The sequence below is a fragment of the Aspergillus wentii genome (assembly GCF_001890725.1).
Source record: "Aspergillus wentii DTO 134E9 unplaced genomic scaffold ASPWEscaffold_1, whole genome shotgun sequence".
Classification (NCBI taxonomy): domain Eukaryota; kingdom Fungi; phylum Ascomycota; class Eurotiomycetes; order Eurotiales; family Aspergillaceae; genus Aspergillus; species Aspergillus wentii.
This window is the reverse complement of record NW_024467832.1, coordinates 3,861,810-3,880,110: the sequence shown is the minus strand read 5'-3', so window position 1 is coordinate 3,880,110 and position 18,301 is coordinate 3,861,810. Positions and strand designations below refer to the sequence as shown.

The 18,301-nt window shown below is 48.0% G+C and overlaps 9 protein-coding genes and 1 non-coding gene across 10 annotated transcripts; 6 read left to right on the top strand and 4 right to left on the bottom strand.

Annotated features, from left to right (window-relative positions):
* Positions 1-682: 682 nt before the first annotated feature.
* On the top strand, positions 683-1,915 carry ASPWEDRAFT_179211 (uncharacterized protein; the record flags this gene model as incomplete). The annotated part of the gene is made up of 3 exons (XM_040831789.1): positions 683-969; positions 1,268-1,552; positions 1,636-1,915. 3 exons carry the CDS (start codon positions 683-685, stop codon positions 1,874-1,876), a joined length of 813 nt encoding a protein of 270 aa, XP_040695160.1. The 3' UTR covers positions 1,877-1,915.
* A 610-nt stretch (positions 1,916-2,525) lies between these two features.
* Positions 2,526-3,614, top strand: ASPWEDRAFT_179210 (uncharacterized protein; the record flags this gene model as incomplete). The annotated part of the gene is made up of 3 exons (XM_040831788.1): positions 2,526-2,668; positions 2,727-2,845; positions 3,321-3,614. Exons 2-3 carry the CDS (start codon positions 2,825-2,827, stop codon positions 3,612-3,614), a joined length of 315 nt encoding a protein of 104 aa, XP_040695159.1. The 5' UTR covers positions 2,526-2,668; positions 2,727-2,824.
* Positions 3,615-4,809: 1,195 nt separating this feature from the next.
* On the top strand, positions 4,810-6,061 carry ASPWEDRAFT_100207 (uncharacterized protein; the record flags this gene model as incomplete). The annotated part of the gene is made up of 2 exons (XM_040827285.1): positions 4,810-5,343; positions 5,390-6,061. 2 exons carry the CDS (start codon positions 4,810-4,812, stop codon positions 6,059-6,061), a joined length of 1,206 nt encoding a protein of 401 aa, XP_040695158.1.
* A 47-nt stretch (positions 6,062-6,108) lies between these two features.
* On the bottom strand, positions 6,109-7,598 carry ASPWEDRAFT_732323 (SDR family oxidoreductase; the record flags this gene model as incomplete). Its single annotated transcript, XM_040839298.1, has 3 exons — positions 6,109-6,873; positions 6,918-7,435; positions 7,483-7,598. The coding sequence occupies 3 exons, from the start codon at positions 7,596-7,598 to the stop codon at positions 6,293-6,295; spliced, it is 1,215 nt and encodes a 404-aa protein (XP_040695157.1). The 3' UTR covers positions 6,109-6,292.
* A 1,199-nt stretch (positions 7,599-8,797) lies between these two features.
* ASPWEDRAFT_t23 lies at positions 8,798-8,869 on the top strand. Its single transcript has one exon. It is a non-coding gene; the product is annotated as a tRNA-Glu (tRNA).
* A 289-nt stretch (positions 8,870-9,158) lies between these two features.
* On the bottom strand, positions 9,159-11,453 carry ASPWEDRAFT_48052 (uncharacterized protein; the record flags this gene model as incomplete). Its single annotated transcript, XM_040837053.1, has 4 exons — positions 9,159-9,798; positions 10,450-10,860; positions 10,914-11,233; positions 11,298-11,453. 4 exons carry the CDS (start codon positions 11,451-11,453, stop codon positions 9,159-9,161), a joined length of 1,527 nt encoding a protein of 508 aa, XP_040695156.1.
* Positions 11,454-12,121: 668 nt separating this feature from the next.
* Positions 12,122-14,093, bottom strand: ASPWEDRAFT_35039 (uncharacterized protein). The gene has a single exon (XM_040834136.1). The coding sequence runs from the start codon at positions 14,021-14,023 to the stop codon at positions 12,554-12,556; it is 1,470 nt and encodes a 489-aa protein (XP_040695155.1). The 5' UTR covers positions 14,024-14,093; the 3' UTR covers positions 12,122-12,553.
* Positions 14,094-14,733: 640 nt separating this feature from the next.
* On the top strand, positions 14,734-15,564 carry ASPWEDRAFT_167493 (O-methyltransferase; the record flags this gene model as incomplete). The annotated part of the gene is made up of 1 exon (XM_040830153.1): positions 14,734-15,564. The coding sequence occupies one exon, from the start codon at positions 14,734-14,736 to the stop codon at positions 15,562-15,564; it is 831 nt and encodes a 276-aa protein (XP_040695154.1).
* A 448-nt stretch (positions 15,565-16,012) lies between these two features.
* Positions 16,013-17,724, top strand: ASPWEDRAFT_147133 (putative NAD binding Rossmann fold oxidoreductase). Its single transcript, XM_040829519.1, has 5 exons — positions 16,013-16,553; positions 16,603-16,698; positions 16,749-17,152; positions 17,218-17,305; positions 17,361-17,724. The coding sequence occupies exons 1-5, from the start codon at positions 16,271-16,273 to the stop codon at positions 17,570-17,572; spliced, it is 1,083 nt and encodes a 360-aa protein (XP_040695153.1). The 5' UTR covers positions 16,013-16,270; the 3' UTR covers positions 17,573-17,724.
* Positions 17,725-17,778: 54 nt separating this feature from the next.
* ASPWEDRAFT_167491 (uncharacterized protein) lies at positions 17,779-18,082 on the bottom strand (the record flags this gene model as incomplete). Its single annotated transcript, XM_040830152.1, has 3 exons — positions 17,779-17,814; positions 17,870-17,935; positions 17,996-18,082. 3 exons carry the CDS (start codon positions 18,080-18,082, stop codon positions 17,779-17,781), a joined length of 189 nt encoding a protein of 62 aa, XP_040695152.1.
* Between the last annotated feature and the right edge of the window lie 219 nt (positions 18,083-18,301).

Genomic DNA, 18,301 nt, shown 5'->3' with positions numbered 1-18,301 from the left:
ATTAACAGATGTATGGCCCGTTTCAGGTTTGGGGGATCTCAACAGCCAGCACTTGCGATAGACGGAGGAAAAGTCTTTGTCACTCTACGTGCCATACCATTCATTGTGTCGATCAACAAAGATGTTTCTGGACAGCATCCGATATGGAGCATCAAAAAACTGCAGAGATGCAGGTATCATTTCTGCCACTACGACAAACACGCTGGAACAATAATAAAAGGAAGTCAACGCACTGTGGGTCATGGCCCACAAGATAGCTAGAGCCAAAGCTAGTAGGAACATGATTTATAAAAGCTACAAAGACTCTCGAATCAAGACGCAATGTCTGTGATGGATATTAGTGGCAATATCCAGTAAAAAGGATTGAAGATTAATCTTTGCATATTAGTTCTTTCAGTGAAACAGCGTCTTTGATATCACACAAGAGATTTGATAAAGCCCTCGATTGAAATATCATTATCTAACAAAGAGGTCGATTGTCTGGCTTATGAGTGTTCATTGTATCTATACAAAGGATAAGATGAAAGATCTTTATACATATCATGTCTTTATACTCGACAATATAAATACATCGAATCGAACCAGCTAATGCCCATCGCCATCACATCCAATCTCTATTTCTACTCTTTACTATTCTTCCACCACTATTACTACTACCTACAAAGCCCTAACAGCCACCAAAATGACCAAAACCTGGTACGTCTTCTTCCCCAACATCACCATCCAGAACCACGCTACATACAAAAACCACGAACTCCTCGACCAGATGCTGATCGAGCTCCGCGAGAAGAACATTATCATCGAGACGACGCAGAATCCCGCGCATGCTGCGTTGTGGGTTCTGCCGGTCAAGACGCCGGTGGATGTGGAGAGTGAGGCGGACGTCATCTTTTATGCGTCGGATTGTGTACGGAATGTGCAGAAGAGTGGGGATGAGAAGTGGTTTCTGTTGAAGAAGGCTGCGCTGGGGTTGAGATAGACATTAGTATTGGTGTTCCATGTTGTTCATTGTTTGTTGATATAGATGTCTGGATTGCTGTTATTTAAATACAATGTTATCATTATTTGCAATACTGTATTATGCAGCGCTAATTATCATCACATTTTAGTGTCATTGGCATCCTTTAAGAACAACAGTATTTAACCCTTGCCATCTACGTAGCATCAGTCCATTGTTCAAATATCAGCATATCCAACATCCATATCTCAATGGACGAAGGCAAAGAACACCGCTACCGAGCAACAATCAACCGCTTCATCGACAAAGTCCCGGCTATGGCTATTTCAAACACGATATCGAATTCGGGAATCCCACCATCACCCTCATCGACTTTCCAGAGCGTGGATACGGGCGCCTACGAGAGTCTTTGAGCTGGCATCCGCACATCTCCCCGAGTGACCTTCACCACCAGCTAACCGCTGACTCGGAATCGATTTCCACTCGATATATCCTCGTCCAAGACCTGACTCCCTGCCTGTGTCTTCGAGTAGGGGCGATATTCGACATAGACCCGCAGTTCTTTCTCGACCACGCCAACAACCAAGTCAACGGGTGGGGGCTGGAGATGGCGAGAAACGCATGAAATGAAATGCTTGGGGGCTGGACAAGTCGTATCTTTCGTTTCACTGGTATAGGTCTGTTCGTCGATCGTCACGATTGGCGAATGCGGCACATAAACGGAAGCAAATCGAGCGACAGGATCGGGTGACGGTGGAGAATCGGACGACGGGTGATGTGTATAAACGGATTTGGGTGACAATTGTGCGATCAGAGTTGAATATTCTTCGTTCCGAGTTGGATTTGTCGGTTGTGTCGACGGCTGAGCTGGCGGCGGTTGAGGAGAGGGTTTCTGTGTATCAGATTGAGAGGGATTGAGTTGATCTGCGTTGTGGTTATCAAGCTAATGGAAAGTCATCATGCTGTTGGATAAAATACCCCGGATCTTCGAGGCGAAATGGGACGATTATGAAGTCTGGCAGTCGAGGCGTATATCCCGCCGTCGGATGCAGAGATAGATAGACACCAACATTCTCTGGACACCCTCATCGACACCTTCCAAACCACCCTCCACGAACTGAAAGAAGCATCCAATGCCAGCCAATAACAGTAAGCAGGGAGGATGGATTGTTAGGTAGGTTTGCTTATTAGGCCAGATGAGGTTGGCTTTGGAGTTGTTTTTTTAATTTGTATGGGATTTGCAAATTTAAGATCCTAGATTTGTTTTTTGAAAATGCTAAAACCCTACTGGGTTTAATGGGCCCTTGCTCTGTAGACTGTATGCGTTTCATTTCACTGACAAAGGGCTTTATTATGTCAAACACAATGGCACTTTTGACAAGGAGTGGCCGTTGTACATTCGATGGCTTTGATGTCCATATATAGTTCATTGTAAGTGCATAAAGACTGTTCTTTAATATGCCGCATTTTATCGGTCTTTGTTATACAATGCATTTGGGTTCCTCCTCCAGTATAAATACATCTAATCTATCCAATTACCCCATCAACCATCCAACTTCTTACTCTACTCTATACCATCTATACCATCCAAGCAAAATGTCCACCAAAGCCTGGTACATCATCTTCCCCCGCATCCGCGCAAAATCCGTGCCTGAATACACCCACTCTGAACTGATCGAGGAGATGCTCGCTGACCTCCACTACCACAGGGTAACCATTGACTCCTGTCCCTCGCGCACTGATTTAAAGTCGGCTTATGTCCTGGTAGTGGTGCCTGCTGATGTTGATGTGTATGAGGATATAGCCTCGTATGCTACGGATCGTCTTCTTGAGAACCAGCAGGACGGTGAGCGGCGGTTGTGGATTATGGGGATTTCTCCGTCGAATGTGGGGTAGTCTGATATAAAAATTGATGGAGGGGAGGTGTTTTATTGCTGTTTTCTAGGTATTTTGTTTGGTTTATAAGTGTCTTGCTTGAATTGTTATATCATAGATCAGTGTGGGTTAGGCTCGGTTGGTCTTTTGGTATTGCAGTGTGTAGAAGTAGTGGTGAAATTCGCAGATAGAATGCCATATCAGTATTCTTTGTATAAATCTCTGTTATGTGAAACTCAGTGGATGACAAGGAATAGCATTGTCAGGATTCGATGGCTTTGATGTCCATATAACCTATAGTCCCTTGTAGTATACAAAGGGCACAAAAATGAAAGACTGGAGAAGTTTTGAGTCACTCATCGGTCTTCTTTATCAAGTCTATTCCTTTGTAGTGCCAGGTATAAACACCCTCGAATAGATACATCAATCCTCGTCAACCATCCAATTTCTTACTCTTTTACTTCCCATACTCATCTACACATCCAAGTTGAACAACAAAATGGCCATCAAAACCTGGTATATCATGTTCCCCCGCCTTACCTCCTCAGTTGTGGACCGATACAGCAAGACCGAATTAATTGAGCAGATGCCCATTGACCTCCGTGACAAGAAGGTGACCGTTGAATCTTCCCCACCGGCCGATTTCACCATGACCCATTTTCCGATCGAATTGCCCTCCGAGGTTGAAAAGGAGGTGGATATTATCTCCGGCTCGTTGGAAAGCCTTCGTGACCTCCAGCAGCGTGGTATCCAGTGGACGCGAAAGAAGGTGTATCTGTGAACCTGGGTTGGATTATGTGAAGGAGTGTTTATTATGCTGTTTGGGGTGCTTTGTTTGGTGTTCAGTGTTGATTCAATTATTATTTCCATCTGCATGGACGGGGATTATATAGTAGGGAACATGATGTGTCATCCACCGCAGTTTCTATATCTTGTCAGTATGGATCAGTTTAATCTGTCAACTTACTTCCACTGTTCATTATCGATATTTGTCGATAAAAGGCGAATAGAGCTGTGGCAGTGAACAGGAATAATACTATGCTGTTGGAATATGCTGGAGACCAACAGCCAAAATACTCTGCCCAAAAGGGAAGGAGTCCCGTGACGTGTCAACGGCTTCTTCCAGAACGCCAGACAACCTGTCACATCATCCCATCATCGTCAGCTTCGACACTGCCATGATTGATCATTTGCCACACCCTCAAGTCCTGATTGTCCACACTACTAATGATGATCATCGTGGAAGCAAGGCTAATACTGAGTATTCTCCACATCCGTCCCACCTCCGTGTACCCGGGAGCCGCATCTGCTGCCTGTTGTCCTGTTCGTCTGAAAGGGACAAAAGAACGTGCAATACGGTTCGCAACATCTTCCAGTTCTGTTGAGCTTGACACGGTCCTTCTGACTCGGTCTTCTAGGCAACTCCGTATCTCATCCCCGCTATGGTTTCAAATCTAGTCAATAACCACGTGTCGAGTCATGGCCACTCTAGTGTCCCGATATTGCACTCCACTTGGCGTCAATAAACTAACCGGAAATATCACGAATGTTTCCAGTACCTAATTGGCATTGGGGACAATCAGTTCTCCTGAAAATCTCGCCGGCCTATCAAGACCATGCCGGTAGCCGGTCTTACTCCGTCCAGATGGACTTGGCTATTTTTTAGCAGATCAGCTACCAGTTAAACAAATGGTTTGACGGAATCGCAGCCCATAAAAGCTTAATATCAAGTCTGCTCCACTGCGGGTGTGGATAGGAGTCAATTAATCCTACGGCGGAGTTGTCGGAGATGTTCAGCTCGAAACCCGCACTTGATTTGCAGATTTTGCTTGTTTTCACGATGGTTTTGACTTTACGACGTGCATTGTTGATCTCCACTCACTAATACCCCTGATGTGACCAACCTGATAATCGGGGGGAGGGCTTATATCCTTGATTTCCCCTCCATTGGAGTTAAGACCGACCATATTTTCATCATGCTGGGGCTAGGTACGAGGTCCGCCTCAGAGGAGGGCGAGGCCATTTTGAACCTTCCACGCATTCAACGAGATGGTCTGATTGCCATTTCAATTCTTGCAACAATCTCTCTAATCGCCACTTCGTCTCTGCTGGTTTTCTTCACCTATCGCATGATCTTCTGGACGAAATACTACAAACGGTACATCGGATACAACCAGTTCGTCGTCCTCATTTACAACCTCATTTTAGCCGATTTCCTCCAGGGACTGGGTTTCATCATCAGTCTTCGCTGGATTGCTACCAACTCCGTTAAAGCCTCGGATCCAGCATGCTTCCTTCAGGGAATATGGCTGCAGGTTGGTGATCCTATGAGTGGGCTTTTCGTCCTCGCCATTGCCGTCCATACATTTCTTTCGGTCAGCATGGGATATCAACTCGAACACCGAATTTTTGTCGCCTCAATCGTGGGTCTATGGGTGTTTGGTGTACTGATGGTCATCATTCCCATCGCAACATACGGGCGATATGTTTGGTATCCTGCCGTTGCTTGGGTAGGTTTTTCAACCCTAACCTATGATTCTTCTAACATTCTATCAGTGCTGGATGACGCCCAAGTACGAAGCAATGCGTCTCTGGACCCATTATTTCTGGATTTTCGCTGCTCAATTCTTTACCATCGTCCTCTACGCAATCATGTTCTTCCAACTCCGTACAAAGATCGCCGAATCCGCCATTCTAGGCCAAAGGAACTCTGAGAGTCTGCGCCGGTTGAAGAAGGTGATCGCCCATATGGCCATGTATCCGATCGTCTATATTATTGTGTCATTGCCTCTTGCAGCGGGGCGCATGGCCTCCGCACATGGAGACTCGCCTAGTGTCGTTTACTTCTGTGTTGCAGGTTCTTTTATGGCGTGTTCAGGAACCTGCGATGCACTAATGTACACCCTCACGCGGAGGAGTATTGTCCTCGAGCCAGAGGCCAAGGACGAGAACAGCTATCCGAATAACACCAGCGCAAAGAAATCGTATGGTGGTACGATGGATGATAAGACGGCAACATCTACCGCAAACGCCGTTAAGGGCGGGGTGTTTTCTCGTACCCGGAGTGACTCCACCGAGGAAATGATTGGGAAGGGAGACGTTGAGCTAGCACCGATGGGCATGGTGTATCAGCATACTACCATTGAAGTCACCCACGAACCTGCATACCCCGACGATTCCAATGGCAACGCCCGGGTGAACAGGAGGGATTTTCATGACTTCAACTAACGACATGCTTTATGTGATATTATCTTTCTTTTGTCTCAAATAATAATGTACATGCTTGTATAGTAGACACTTGATCTGAAAACCACACGCCATCACTTCATTCTTTCAGCCAACATAAATCCTTATTAGAAACTATAAGCTACTAGATGCCGCAGGTCCGGTTTAGTCAACTGCAAACACATTAACTGGCCAACATGATCTTATAATGTCAATTTCCTCCCATGTATCAGTCTATTGAAAAAGATGATGACTAGGTAAAATGCCCGCATTCTCATACGACTGGAACGTGTCAATCCAAGCCTGATACGAATCATCAATGCGGTCCCAACCAAACCGCCGGGCCTTGTTGACAGTACTCATAAACAGTCTACCCTGAGAAGCCGGCGTGAATCCCCAATTCATAAACTCAAAGTTGTTAATCTGGAACGATTCAGCACGGCCCCCGTACTTGGCCACGATGCCCTTCCAGACCTCCTCCTTGTCTTTGGCCCACTCGCCCAGGCCGATCTGAGGCTTGCTCGTGTCAACGGTTGAATCAGGGAAGGCGTCAATCTCGACATTGAAGTATTGGCCAAATAGATTCCACAGAAACTTCCACGCCATAGCATCACCGTTCGTGTGGTTGAATGCTTCATTCTGGCACCGCTCCTGCGTCGTCGCCCAGATGGTCAGATCGGCAATGCTGGGTGCATAGGATTGGTCCTCGACTCGGTTGAAGCCTTTCAGGTTTCCAGGCCACTTGGGGTTCTCGCCGAGTTCGCGACAGATGAGGAAGTACTGCGCGATTGGGATTGCTTCGTTCATGCCCGAGACTGGCCGGTTAGCGCATCTAAGTTGCCATTGATAGGGGACTTACATTGGGGTGTGAATCCGGTAATACCCATACGCCGGATGATGTTGTATTGCCAGACATTACGACGTTTCTGGATGCGCATCATGTCGTCTTCCTGCTCGTAGTAGAAGATAGACCCGGACCCGGGTCCTTCAATTCGAGGGGTATCCTCGAAGAAAGGCATGTTGAATTCTCGAAACTGGAATCCGTAATGCTGTGACAAGTCAGAATCTCGACCACTCTCAGAGATGGCGGACATACCTTTCCTCCTGTCTGTAGACGCACGCTGAAGTTCAGGACACGCTTCATCAATCGCTTCCAGAAAGTTCCGAAAGAGAGGGCCATTCTTCTCAGACAGCTTGAAAAAGTCATTGTCGTGGATATACGAGGTGAAGTACGCATGGGTGACATCCTTGCAGATAATCTTGATCTTCTCGACGATGCTATCCTTGGGTTGCAAAAAGTCAAGTGCCACGAATTGCACGCGCGGATCGACCCAGTAGTTGTCTAGGGGTCTGCGCGAGGTGACGATGATTTTGGACCTGTGCCATTAGTTCAAACTGGAATTTATACCGATGAAGGTACTTACCATTCCGACTTGAGAGTTCGAATGAGGCGTTCAACAATGGCATGACCACTGATGCCATTGACACCGGTTACAAAGGCAACCTTGCTAGAGGGAGGAATGAAACAGGTATTGCTCATCTTGATCTTGCTTTCTCTCTCTTTGATTGAAGAACTTGAGCAGCCATTTTAAAGGTGTTTATATACCCTCACTCCGCATCTTCAGGGCAGAATCATCATCCCGTCTATCTACCAAAGCAGCAAACAAGACAAACCGCGGTGATAGAATAAAGCATAGTCTACGACTTGAAACAGTTTTATAGTCCTCAAAACCCATCAAAATCCGAATCCGACTTGGCATTATCATTTCTTTGGCTTCATATAACGCTGCATAATGTGCTAGTGCTTGGACATTTGGTATAATGGCATTATGCGATATCAGTAACTGGGAATACCGGCTCTCGCCCAACGCAGTCGCATCCGTGTTCGTGACCGTCGCAAAAGCAGCCATACTCATACCGATCTCTACGTATATCTGAGCCCATTCAATGGGAGCAATACCCTATCGGAGATTTCAACGTACATTATCAACACGTCCGCTTGATCCCCTTTGCTACGGACAATGACCAGACTCTTCAATGGCATTCTTGTTGCGGAACATTCGCTAGATCGTGATAAGACCAACTCTTATGCAGGATTTCAATCCGCCCGGTTTTATACGATGGCAACAACTTGACCCAGTCAATGGACAAAATGGCCACCAGTATGACTGATACCATTTGTTCCGGCAACAAGGCTTCCCGTGTCAATGGGCGGGCGTACCGTGACTTCATATTGATTCATGTTGCTGGCCGTGGATTATCCTTCCCGCTGCAGCTGTGGTTCTATCGATTGTACTTCTCATCGCTACGGCTGTCTTAAGTTGGAGGTTACGTGCTATCTTGTGGGAATCTTCTCTATTGCCATTACTCGTCGGTCAGCTTGAGACCCTCCCGGTCATGATCTGAGTCGTGCATTTGTTTCAACGAGCTGGTCTATATCGTACGTCAACTTTGTACATCTACAGTTGCCACCCAAATATCTATATAATAAGTACTTTCCAGAGATAAGACCATAATACTCTCAAAAACTCATAGATACCACAACCCGATCTCCCATCTATTCATCTTCCACCATCATCTAGATATCGTCCGGTGTTAGGTTAGCCCTACGAACCCTTAACAACCAACCAATCAAACACCCGGCATTAATCCCGAACCGACCCCAGCGCCCCACCACATCTCTCCAACCAAGTTTTGCCTCGAATATAATTTTTCACAGCAACCAATCTTCAACAACCATCCGATGTGGTGTAGTGGTTAACATCGTCGTCTCTCACACGACAGCCCGGGGTTCGATTCCCCGTGTCGGAACTTGCAATTTCTTTTCTGTTTCTTTTTTATAACCTGCTGGCTAGTATGTAGGTAGACAGGATTAGCTGGGTGATATGCTGTGTATGTGTGCATTATTTTTGGAAGAATTGTACAAAGTACAGTGGATTTAGACAGTACCATTATCAAACTTAATCAATGCTGAAATCCATTCCATCCAACGCCAGAAGAACAGTCATAACGAACGCAAACCGAAATCATGCACATGCACATTCAATCTCAATCCCCCCGTAGTCAACATTTCATAGTCCATGAAATCAAGCTCAGTCGCTTAAGAAGAAGATCTCTTCAAACCAGCCTCAACCTCCTCCAAAAGCGCACTCAACTCCTTCCCCCCGTCACCACTCTTCCCCTCAACATCCAACGCCCGTTCGACAACCTCCTTGGCCTCCTCCCATCTCCCCATCTCGGCAAAACACTTCCCAATCCGCCACCACCCCTTCACATTCCCCACCCCCTTACACTCAACACTGCACTTGGCATCGATCAATCCCTCCGGCCACGCAGACTGCGCCATCTGCGCCTGCGCGCGGTTCGCGTACAGCGCGCTCAGCTCGTCTCTCGCTAGCGCAACGGGCTCCCACCCCGGCCGGGAAACAGCCATATCGATCGCAAACGTGTATAGCCGCACTGCCTCGGCGTGGTTGGTCTTGCGGTAGGCTGTGTTGGCCGAGTCGCGGAGTTTGGTGATCTGGGCGCTGCGCTTGGGGTTGATGGGGAGAGGGGGAGGGGGGATGTTGGGGGGGTCGAGGCTGATGAGGGAGCGGTGGAGGGTGTTGAGGGTGTCGAGTTCGGCGCTTATTGTGCTGTCGGGGTGCGTGCTGTCGAGGGTGATGGCTTTGGAGGTTGGGTCGAGGTGGAGGGGGTGTTGGTTGAAGAGGTCGATGCTGCTGGCCATTTTGGTGGTTTTTCTGCTTTTGTTCAGGTTGATTCTGGTTGATTCTGGTTTATGTGTCTTGTTGTCGTATTGATGTCTGATTGATGATGTTTGATGTTTGATTGTAATCGTGGTCGTGGACTGCGCTGAGTTAGTATTGAATCGAAACAATATATCGTAGATAGTACCCACCACAGAATCAATTAATACGATATTAATTAATATCAATACCACCAACGAGCAAGATGGATATGAGAGGCTGGGTTGGATAGCTGGTTGCTGGCAAGCTGTCCAGAGCAGACCGCGCAAGGCGGTGGCAGAATATTCTTGGGGCGGAATTCCAGGCACTCGTCCAGGCTGTCCAAGGCAGTTGTGTCCGATTCAATAGTACATTGGTATCTCTATCTTATAGTCTATAGGTATAGGTATGGTACTGAGCACAGCTGAAAAACGGGACTTATCCCTATGTATCAATCACAACATACAGTCATCACCTAGAGTTGACAAAACAAATGCAGAACTTGGCTTTGCGGATCAAAACAACGGAGAGAGATAAACAAGAACAAGCAGATGATAAAATACGGAAATGCGCCCGCCAAGACCGCTCCATGGTCATTTCGAAGATACAAAAGTAGAAAAATTGGCGTTTCAAACTTGACATCACCCTCAGCGTCAACGTCCGTACCCACCGCTCAGGCTGGATCCATAGTCCGAGGGTGGCATGTAATGCTGCCCATGTGCGCCTCCGTAGCCGGTGTTGTAGTCATGGAGACCTGATCCGGAGTTGTTGGATGCAGTGGGATCATACCCTCCGTGCATCGCAGATCGACCAGCGGTGCTGGTCAGATCGTCCACCTCGCTCTGGTGAAGCAGGGCGTAGTCCTCATCGCGATCGCTGTGAGCAGTGCTCAATCCAGCACGACCAGAGCGGAAGTCATCTTCCTCTTCCTCAAAGTCATGAGCGGGGTTGGACGAAAAGGCAGCCTTGGACTGGGCGGCAAAGGTTGGGTCGGAGACAGCGTCGGGCAGAGTACCGGTGCGACGGAAGTGCATGACATTGCGGAAAGACATAAAGGCCGTGACAACAAAGAGAAGGCTATTCCAATTAGCAAATCGCAAACCAACATCTTGTCTCCAAGTTCAACTTACAAAACAACAACTCCCAAAATCACAGTAGCTGTACTGATCTTGCACTTGGAAGCGCTGCCATACTTCCAGTTATCGCATCCACTGCCACTGGTAGCCCGCTTGCCGTTCTTGTTGCTGTTGCTATCCTTGTCGCTATCACTGCTCTTGCCCTCGGCCTTGCCCTGGGCAACATAAGAAGCGACGCAAATCCACGCACTGAACCATAAGATGGTATACAGACAATCGACGGTCGCAAAGGCGTAGACGTTTCCAAACCGACGAGCTCGCGGCCACATAGGCACAGCCACGAGGTAAATCAAACCAGGGATCGTAAACCAGCACTACCAAGAAACAACCATATTAGCCCAACCCGCCTGACCGAAAGATACGTAACGGTGAACTCACCAAAGCGAAATACCACGCTGAACGCCCATCAATCCCATCGCCCTTGGTGAAGACGGCGATAGTAAGAGCCCATGCGAGGAAGATGATAAAGGCCTGTGCTGCGTGGACGATATTCTTTGCCCGCCCGGGATTGACGGAAGGTCTGGCTAGTTTCATGTTTGCGCAATGGGATGTAGAGGATGCGGGGGGGATCGCTGGCGATGAAGAAAGAGGATGGAAATAACGAGGATCGCGAGAATGCTGATAAAACGACTTTTATGTGGGTTCGTAACTGCGTCACTGAAAAGGTGAGGTGGAAAAAGCGATTGTTTACACGGGCATTGAAAAACCGCCTGCGGGAGAAGCCGATCGAAGCTGAGGTGGAGGTGGAGATGGAGCCGAGGGATATGCAGAGGAAATCCGGGCGATACCAGAGGTGATATCACAGTTAGAATGACAAAGAGGAGAAGAGGAGAAGAGGAAGATAGGATGGAAGTGAAGGCTGAGATGGAGAAGAAGAAGAGGCAGAAGTGGCAGAGCGCAGTGTGGCCAACGGCACGAGCGGGCAGGAAATGTTGCTGCCCGTAATTTAAAACTGTCAGGCCGCGTAACGATCCACCGAGCAAACAGCAGGCAGTCGTTTTTAATAAATAGAATACATTTGATTCTGCTACACGGAGGATTCAATGTACGATTTATTGAGTTGATAAATGCACAGCAATATTATGCAGTGATTCTGATCGAGGCGCTTGATTGCAAAGTCGGCGTGAACCCGTTGCTCTAGGTAACTAGATACTGCATCGGATCGATCAACACTTTACATATCCTAGATGCTAGATCGGTATGCAGAATTTGTATTTATAGCATCCAGCATCTATTAGTCTACTCAGTAAGTAGATAGGTAGGATAAGTATCATTGTATTACCCGTATAAGTGATGCTATTCAGCTCAGCTGTTCTCTAGGAAACGGATCTATTCCTGGAACACTTCAGCCACTCTTGGCCCACTTGGCCACATGACATGTGAGAGAAAGAAAAAGAAAACAATCAGAAAAGTCAAAGGTAGAATACAGGATGGATAATCTGCATGAAACATCTCCATCCATCTGTAACTATCTATCTAGTAGTATCGAGTATGATCGGCATCCAGTGCCCCATACTTTCTGTGTACGCCGCCCATGCTGCCCAGTGCTCATATATAGTCGCAAACCAAATCAATCAAAAACAAAATCATTCTTCGTAACACATTCAATATCCAACACATAACCATGTTCAAAATCACTTTTCATCCCTCTGGTGAAGGATCATACCAACGTGTTGCAGTGGCCGGTAGATATGTGCATGCCACCACCATGGCAGAGGGTCCAGATACGAGAATCGCGAGTCCTTCCAGAACAAGAACTGGCCGAGTCCGCCCATCACTTTATCCAACCGCCTGATTACCGGGCGTAGAGAAGGGATGAATGTGAGGATGAACGCTCTGACCGTCCGGTACACATTGAACCCCGGCTTCCGAGTGGTGGAGATGATATCCTCTCCCGGCAAGTCTTTAGACCTGGGGCGATCCGACAACATGGCCAGATACCCGGCAGAGATGGAAGTGGATGGTTCGTGAAGAAGGAGGTTTTTGACAGCCCGCGCCCCTTGCGTGCAGCCTGCAATGTGGACAACATGTCGGACAGAGTTGTTGTCAAACTCCTCGTCCACCATGAGGTTGACCGACAGGTGACAGGTCAATCGCGAACCACCTTTTGTCGCAAACCGTTCCATGACTCTGTGGATTGCCGAGGCCAGGGCTTTGTCGAGACGCGATTCGCCCCAATTGGGCTGTTCTTTGGCCGGGCGGATCTTGATGGCTTTGAGCTGCCCGCGCACCACCAGCACCTCGGCAATGAACTCGCCTAGACGAGTCTGCTGCTGTAAAATCCATGGCGTCTCTTTGGTGATTTTGATCTCACTAACCTCCGAGTAAGTCATGCTGAGCGTCCTCTTGGGCAAAGCCACGACCTGGCTGTCCTTCACGATGGGATTCAACTTTCGCAAGTGGTAGGTCTTGTTGGGCGACCGGTGCAGAATGCGATGGACGGAATCCCGCGACTGCACCTGGTGGTTTTCGATGATGGGCAGATCTCTCTCTTGGAGGAACCGGACAAACAATTCGGGCGTATCGAGTTGGTTTGCCATTTCCGTGTCGAGATGGATGCTCTTACACTCGGTGCGACTCTCAATGACCTGCTTGGCCATGGCGTCCTCCATGACCGACACCTTTTCGGAACAAGGGATCCAAATGTCCACCTTTTCCCGATGAATGACATCGAGGAGTCGCGAGACATATTGAAATTTAGGAATTTGGTAGAATGAAGTCAGCGATCGAGACATGCTCTCCCCCGAGCGGATGGGGAGATTGGTGACATCGGCGCCGATCACGCGATGGCCCTCATCGTTCCAACCTCTGGCAAGAGCGAGGCCATGAGGAGTGTCGATACCAGTGATGAGGACGGTTTTGGGATAAAAGTGAACATTGCGTAGGACGGATTGTCGTCGTCGTCGAGCTGGGCTGATGGCTGGGAGAGGAAGATGCCCCACCAGAAAAGACGCCAAGAGCACGGTATTGTCGAGCGGGAGGAGCAGAAACGAGATGGTGATGCGCACGAGATGGACGAGCGTGTGGAAGAGAGAGAGGATGGAAGTAAAGGTAGAGTCTTTGGGCCAAGGGCTCAAGGCACGACGGACTGTAGAGACAGCCATGATGTTGAAGAGGAAAAAAAAAATGTTGTGAAGAAAACGAGCTGAATATTCACGATGGCTGGTGAACGAGGGGTCAAATAGTAGAGCTGAACCTCGGGAATGTTACAGCTGTTGACCACGTCATCGCTGCATTATTACATCTCGAGACTCCATTTTAGCATTCTGGCCAGTGATGGTTCGACAGATTGGTGATGCTGCTCTTCATGTGAAGTGTTGTTTCATCCCAAGCAGGGCGATGGTAGGGCATTCAATGGTATTACAGAATTACGAGGCAATGCAATGCACTGTACCTGATAATGATACCTAATCCACCATCATTAGGTAGGTATAAATGGTCTATTATTGCCATTACTGATCCACTTATCGATCGATATAGACTGTTCCAGATCTAGTCACCTATATAAGACGTCAATAATACTCATGACAGTCATACTATCGGGATACTACTTGACTATCTCCGATGTCATTTCTCTCCGCAATGAGTCAATCTCTATCAACTAATCATACTAATATACTAGATCTATTATCAATCACGGAATATGAGCGGACCATGAGCGGAATAATTGAATCTTCTTCTCGGCTTTGCACTCCCTTCTCAGCTTATCTCCGACCCCGAGGGTCTATATAACTATCCCGACGTACTCACTTAGACCTCATCCCCAATCCAATTCTATCACATCTACATATCCATTTAATATATTAAATATAAAATGTCCCACGCAGGCACTCTCCACCCCCGCCCCGGCGCTCGCGACGATGACCGCGAACTCAAACTCCTCCACTTCATCTACAACCAACCCAACCTGGACGACATCCAAGGCCACCCGCAAAAAGTGCTCGACCTCATCGACGACTTCGACAAAGAATACCACTTCATGAATGTCGGCGCGGCAAAGGGGAAAGTCGTCCTCGATCTCATCGCCGAAGTCAAACCTGCCACCATGATCGAACTAGGTGGGTATGTGGGCTATTCGGCCATCTTGTTCGGTGATGCTGTCCGTCGCGCGGGAGGGAAGCAGTATCTCTCTCTCGAGCTGGATCCGGAGTATGCGGCTATTGCGAATATGTTGATTGAGTTGGCGGGTTTGCGTGATTTTGTGAGGATTCTAGTCGGTCGGAGTGATGTTTCACTGCATAAGTTGTATACGACGGGGCAGGTGAAGCATGTTGAGCTGATGTTTATCGACCACTATAAACCCGCCTACACGACTGATGTCAAGTTATGCGAGCACCTCCGCATGATCTCGCCTGGTTCAGTACTCGCAGCTGATAATGTGATCAAGCCCGGTAACCCCCCGTATCTGGAATACATTCGCAGCACGGTCGAGCAGAAGCGTGAGGCGGCTAAGAAGGGCTCCACGGGGTATAAATTTGAGGGGATCCCCGAGCGGACGATTCAGTCTTTTGTGGGACAGGATGATAAGCCTCGTTTTGATGTTGTTGGCAACCCGAATCTGGTTTATCAGAGTGTGCTCAGTCAGCCTGAGGGGTGTTTGGATGCTGTTGAAGTGAGTCGCTGTGTGAGGGAGGAAACTGAGTAGATATGATGATACGATATATTGTCAATTATGCGTGTTTATGCAAATAATAGGTACAGCAAGCAGTCATTGTATGAGTCATTTGATATCATTTGTCTATTATTCAAATACCCATGGTAAGAATACTGTTTAAGCAATTGACCAATCTAGTGCCAGAAAGTCCATTGATGAATGTATCCCAGCACAGTTATATCATCTTGCAGTATGCAGTCAAATACTAAATACGCCTGGCAGGTAATTATCTACCATAGTAGCTTAGGTCCAGTCTATTCCGTATGCCTTAGTATTCTTTAGTTTATAACTCGACAGGCTAATTATATATAAAAGGCAATCCATCGTGATGCCCCCCACTCAAGGCCTAGAACATAGAAATATATAATCGACAATGACACATACTCCGCGAAAATAGCCCTTCTAAGTAACTTTCTCTACAAGAACTCTATCACAATATCTTTGTGAAGACTTTGACTCTTCATAAGCAATAGAAAGCGTCATAACCCCCACGTAAACCGAAATCCGACGGCATCTGCCCCGCCCGACCAGACGATGCCGTCGCCAGGACCTTCCCCCGCACCACCGGGTTTCTGGAGAAGTCGAGTGCTTAGAAATTTAGCAATCAGGCTCACGCATAAATAACTCCTCATCTTCATCTTCTTCTTCATCCCACTTTTATCTGTATCAATTCATTCATCAGTTAATTCATCACAAAATGGCTACCAAAACCTGGAACGTCGGTGTCGTGGGCTACGGCTTCAGCGCCAAAGTCTTCCACATTCCCTTTGTGGAGGAGGTCCCTGAATTGAAGCTCTACGCTGTTGTGCAGCGAACACCCAAGCCGGAGGATGATGCTGAGAAGGACCACCCGGGCGTCAAGTCGTACCGGACCACCGATGAGATGGTCAAGGATGCAGGCGTGGATGTGGTGATTATCACCACTGCCCCGGACTCGCATTTCCAGTTGGCCAAGTTGGCGTTGGAGAATGGAAAGCATGGTTTGTCTATCTCATCGATGAAGGTTTGCGATCATACTGATGGAGATAGTTATCTGCGAGAAACCCTTCACCCCCACCTCGCAAGAAGCCAGTGACCTCGTCGATCTCGCCAACTCGCAGAACAAGTTGTTGGCCGTGTACCAGAGTATGTCCCCTCTCCTGTACCAAATCGTGTAGATGTAGCTAACAAGATAGACCGCCGATGGGACGCCGATTTCGTCACACTCTCGAAGCTCGTCAAGAACGGCTCTCTAGGCCGCGTCGTCGAATTCGAAACCCACTTCGACCGTCACCGTCCCGAGGAACCCGCCGCCGACGCATCCAAGTGGAAGAACAAGGTTATCCCCGGTGGCAGCGCCATCTACGATCTCGGAACACATTTGCTGGACCAGGCGGTTTATCTGTTTGGACTGCCGGAGCGGGTGACTGGATTCATCGGCACGCAGCGGGCGACCAACACGACTGGCTTCGAGGACTCGTTTACCGTGTTGTTGCACTATAAGGGTGGATTGTTGGTGACGGCCAAGGCGGGTGTCGTGAGTCCGGAGGAGAAGCAGTTGCGATTCTGGGTTCGTGGAGAGAAGGGGTCATTCCAGAAGGTAAGCAGGATAGGATTCTGCGTCTCCTGAGTCGTGATTAAGGAGAACTGAGCTAATGATGTTAGTTCCACCTGGACTGCCAAGAAGACCAACTCAAGGCTGGCATGAAGCCGTCGGACAATGGATACGGCCGGGAGCCGAGTGACAGATACGGTAAGTCACATCACATCGTGAAGAGCGAAGTGAGCAATGCTGATCCATCTTTCAGGCTCCCTCACCACCGTGCAAGACGGAAAATTCGTCAAGGAAGTCACTCCCACCGTCGAACCCCCTACCTACACCGAATACTACCGCAAGATTGCCCGTGCTCTGGGCGGACAGGGAGACCTCCCCGCCAGTGGAGCCGAGGCCCGCGAAGTCATCCGACTGATCGAGTTGGCCCAGGAGAGCTCGAAGCAAGGCAAGACACTGAATGTTTAAACGTTCAAAGGAAGTAAATAGACCAAAAACATGATGTAAATTTGATAGACAAACAAAGACCAGTACGAAGTATGATCACTGAAACTGACTGAAGTTACGCCAAAAGACCCTTATATATACAACTGATGCTGAAAACCGACTAACCCACGGCCATACTTGATCTTTCTCTTGACCGTAACTCCTTAAGCTAAACCGAAAAAATCTGTCTACTGGCAATTGCCAGTGTCGGCGTCCTTATCCTTCTGTAGAAATAGTTAGCATCATGTATACATTTGAATGGGAGATGGTAAGACATACGATGCACTTGTTGCTCTCGCAGATACCCAAGCTGCCGTCGGGCTTGCAGGTGTCACCGGCTTTGAGCTAGAGAAATCACCATTAACATGATTGATTCAATCGGATAAGGTCAGAACACGATCATACCTTGTTGGTAGCAGCGTCGTTGTTGCTGGCAGGGAGGGCAGCAGCGAGGCCGAGGAGGGCAAAGGTAGCGACGAAAGAGAGCTTCATTTTGATGGTGGAAGTGGAGGAATGTAGAGAATTGGTTGGATAGAGAGTGGTTGATTGATTGTTTGCGAGACTGTTGATTGTTGCTTGATGGTTCTATCTACAGAGGGTAGAGAAGGGGATACTTATACCTTCGTGACGACCGTTGTATGGCCCCCGTTTACCTAAGAATGATACATACTACACAGCAAAAAAGGGTCCAATTCCTGATCCTGGGGGTGT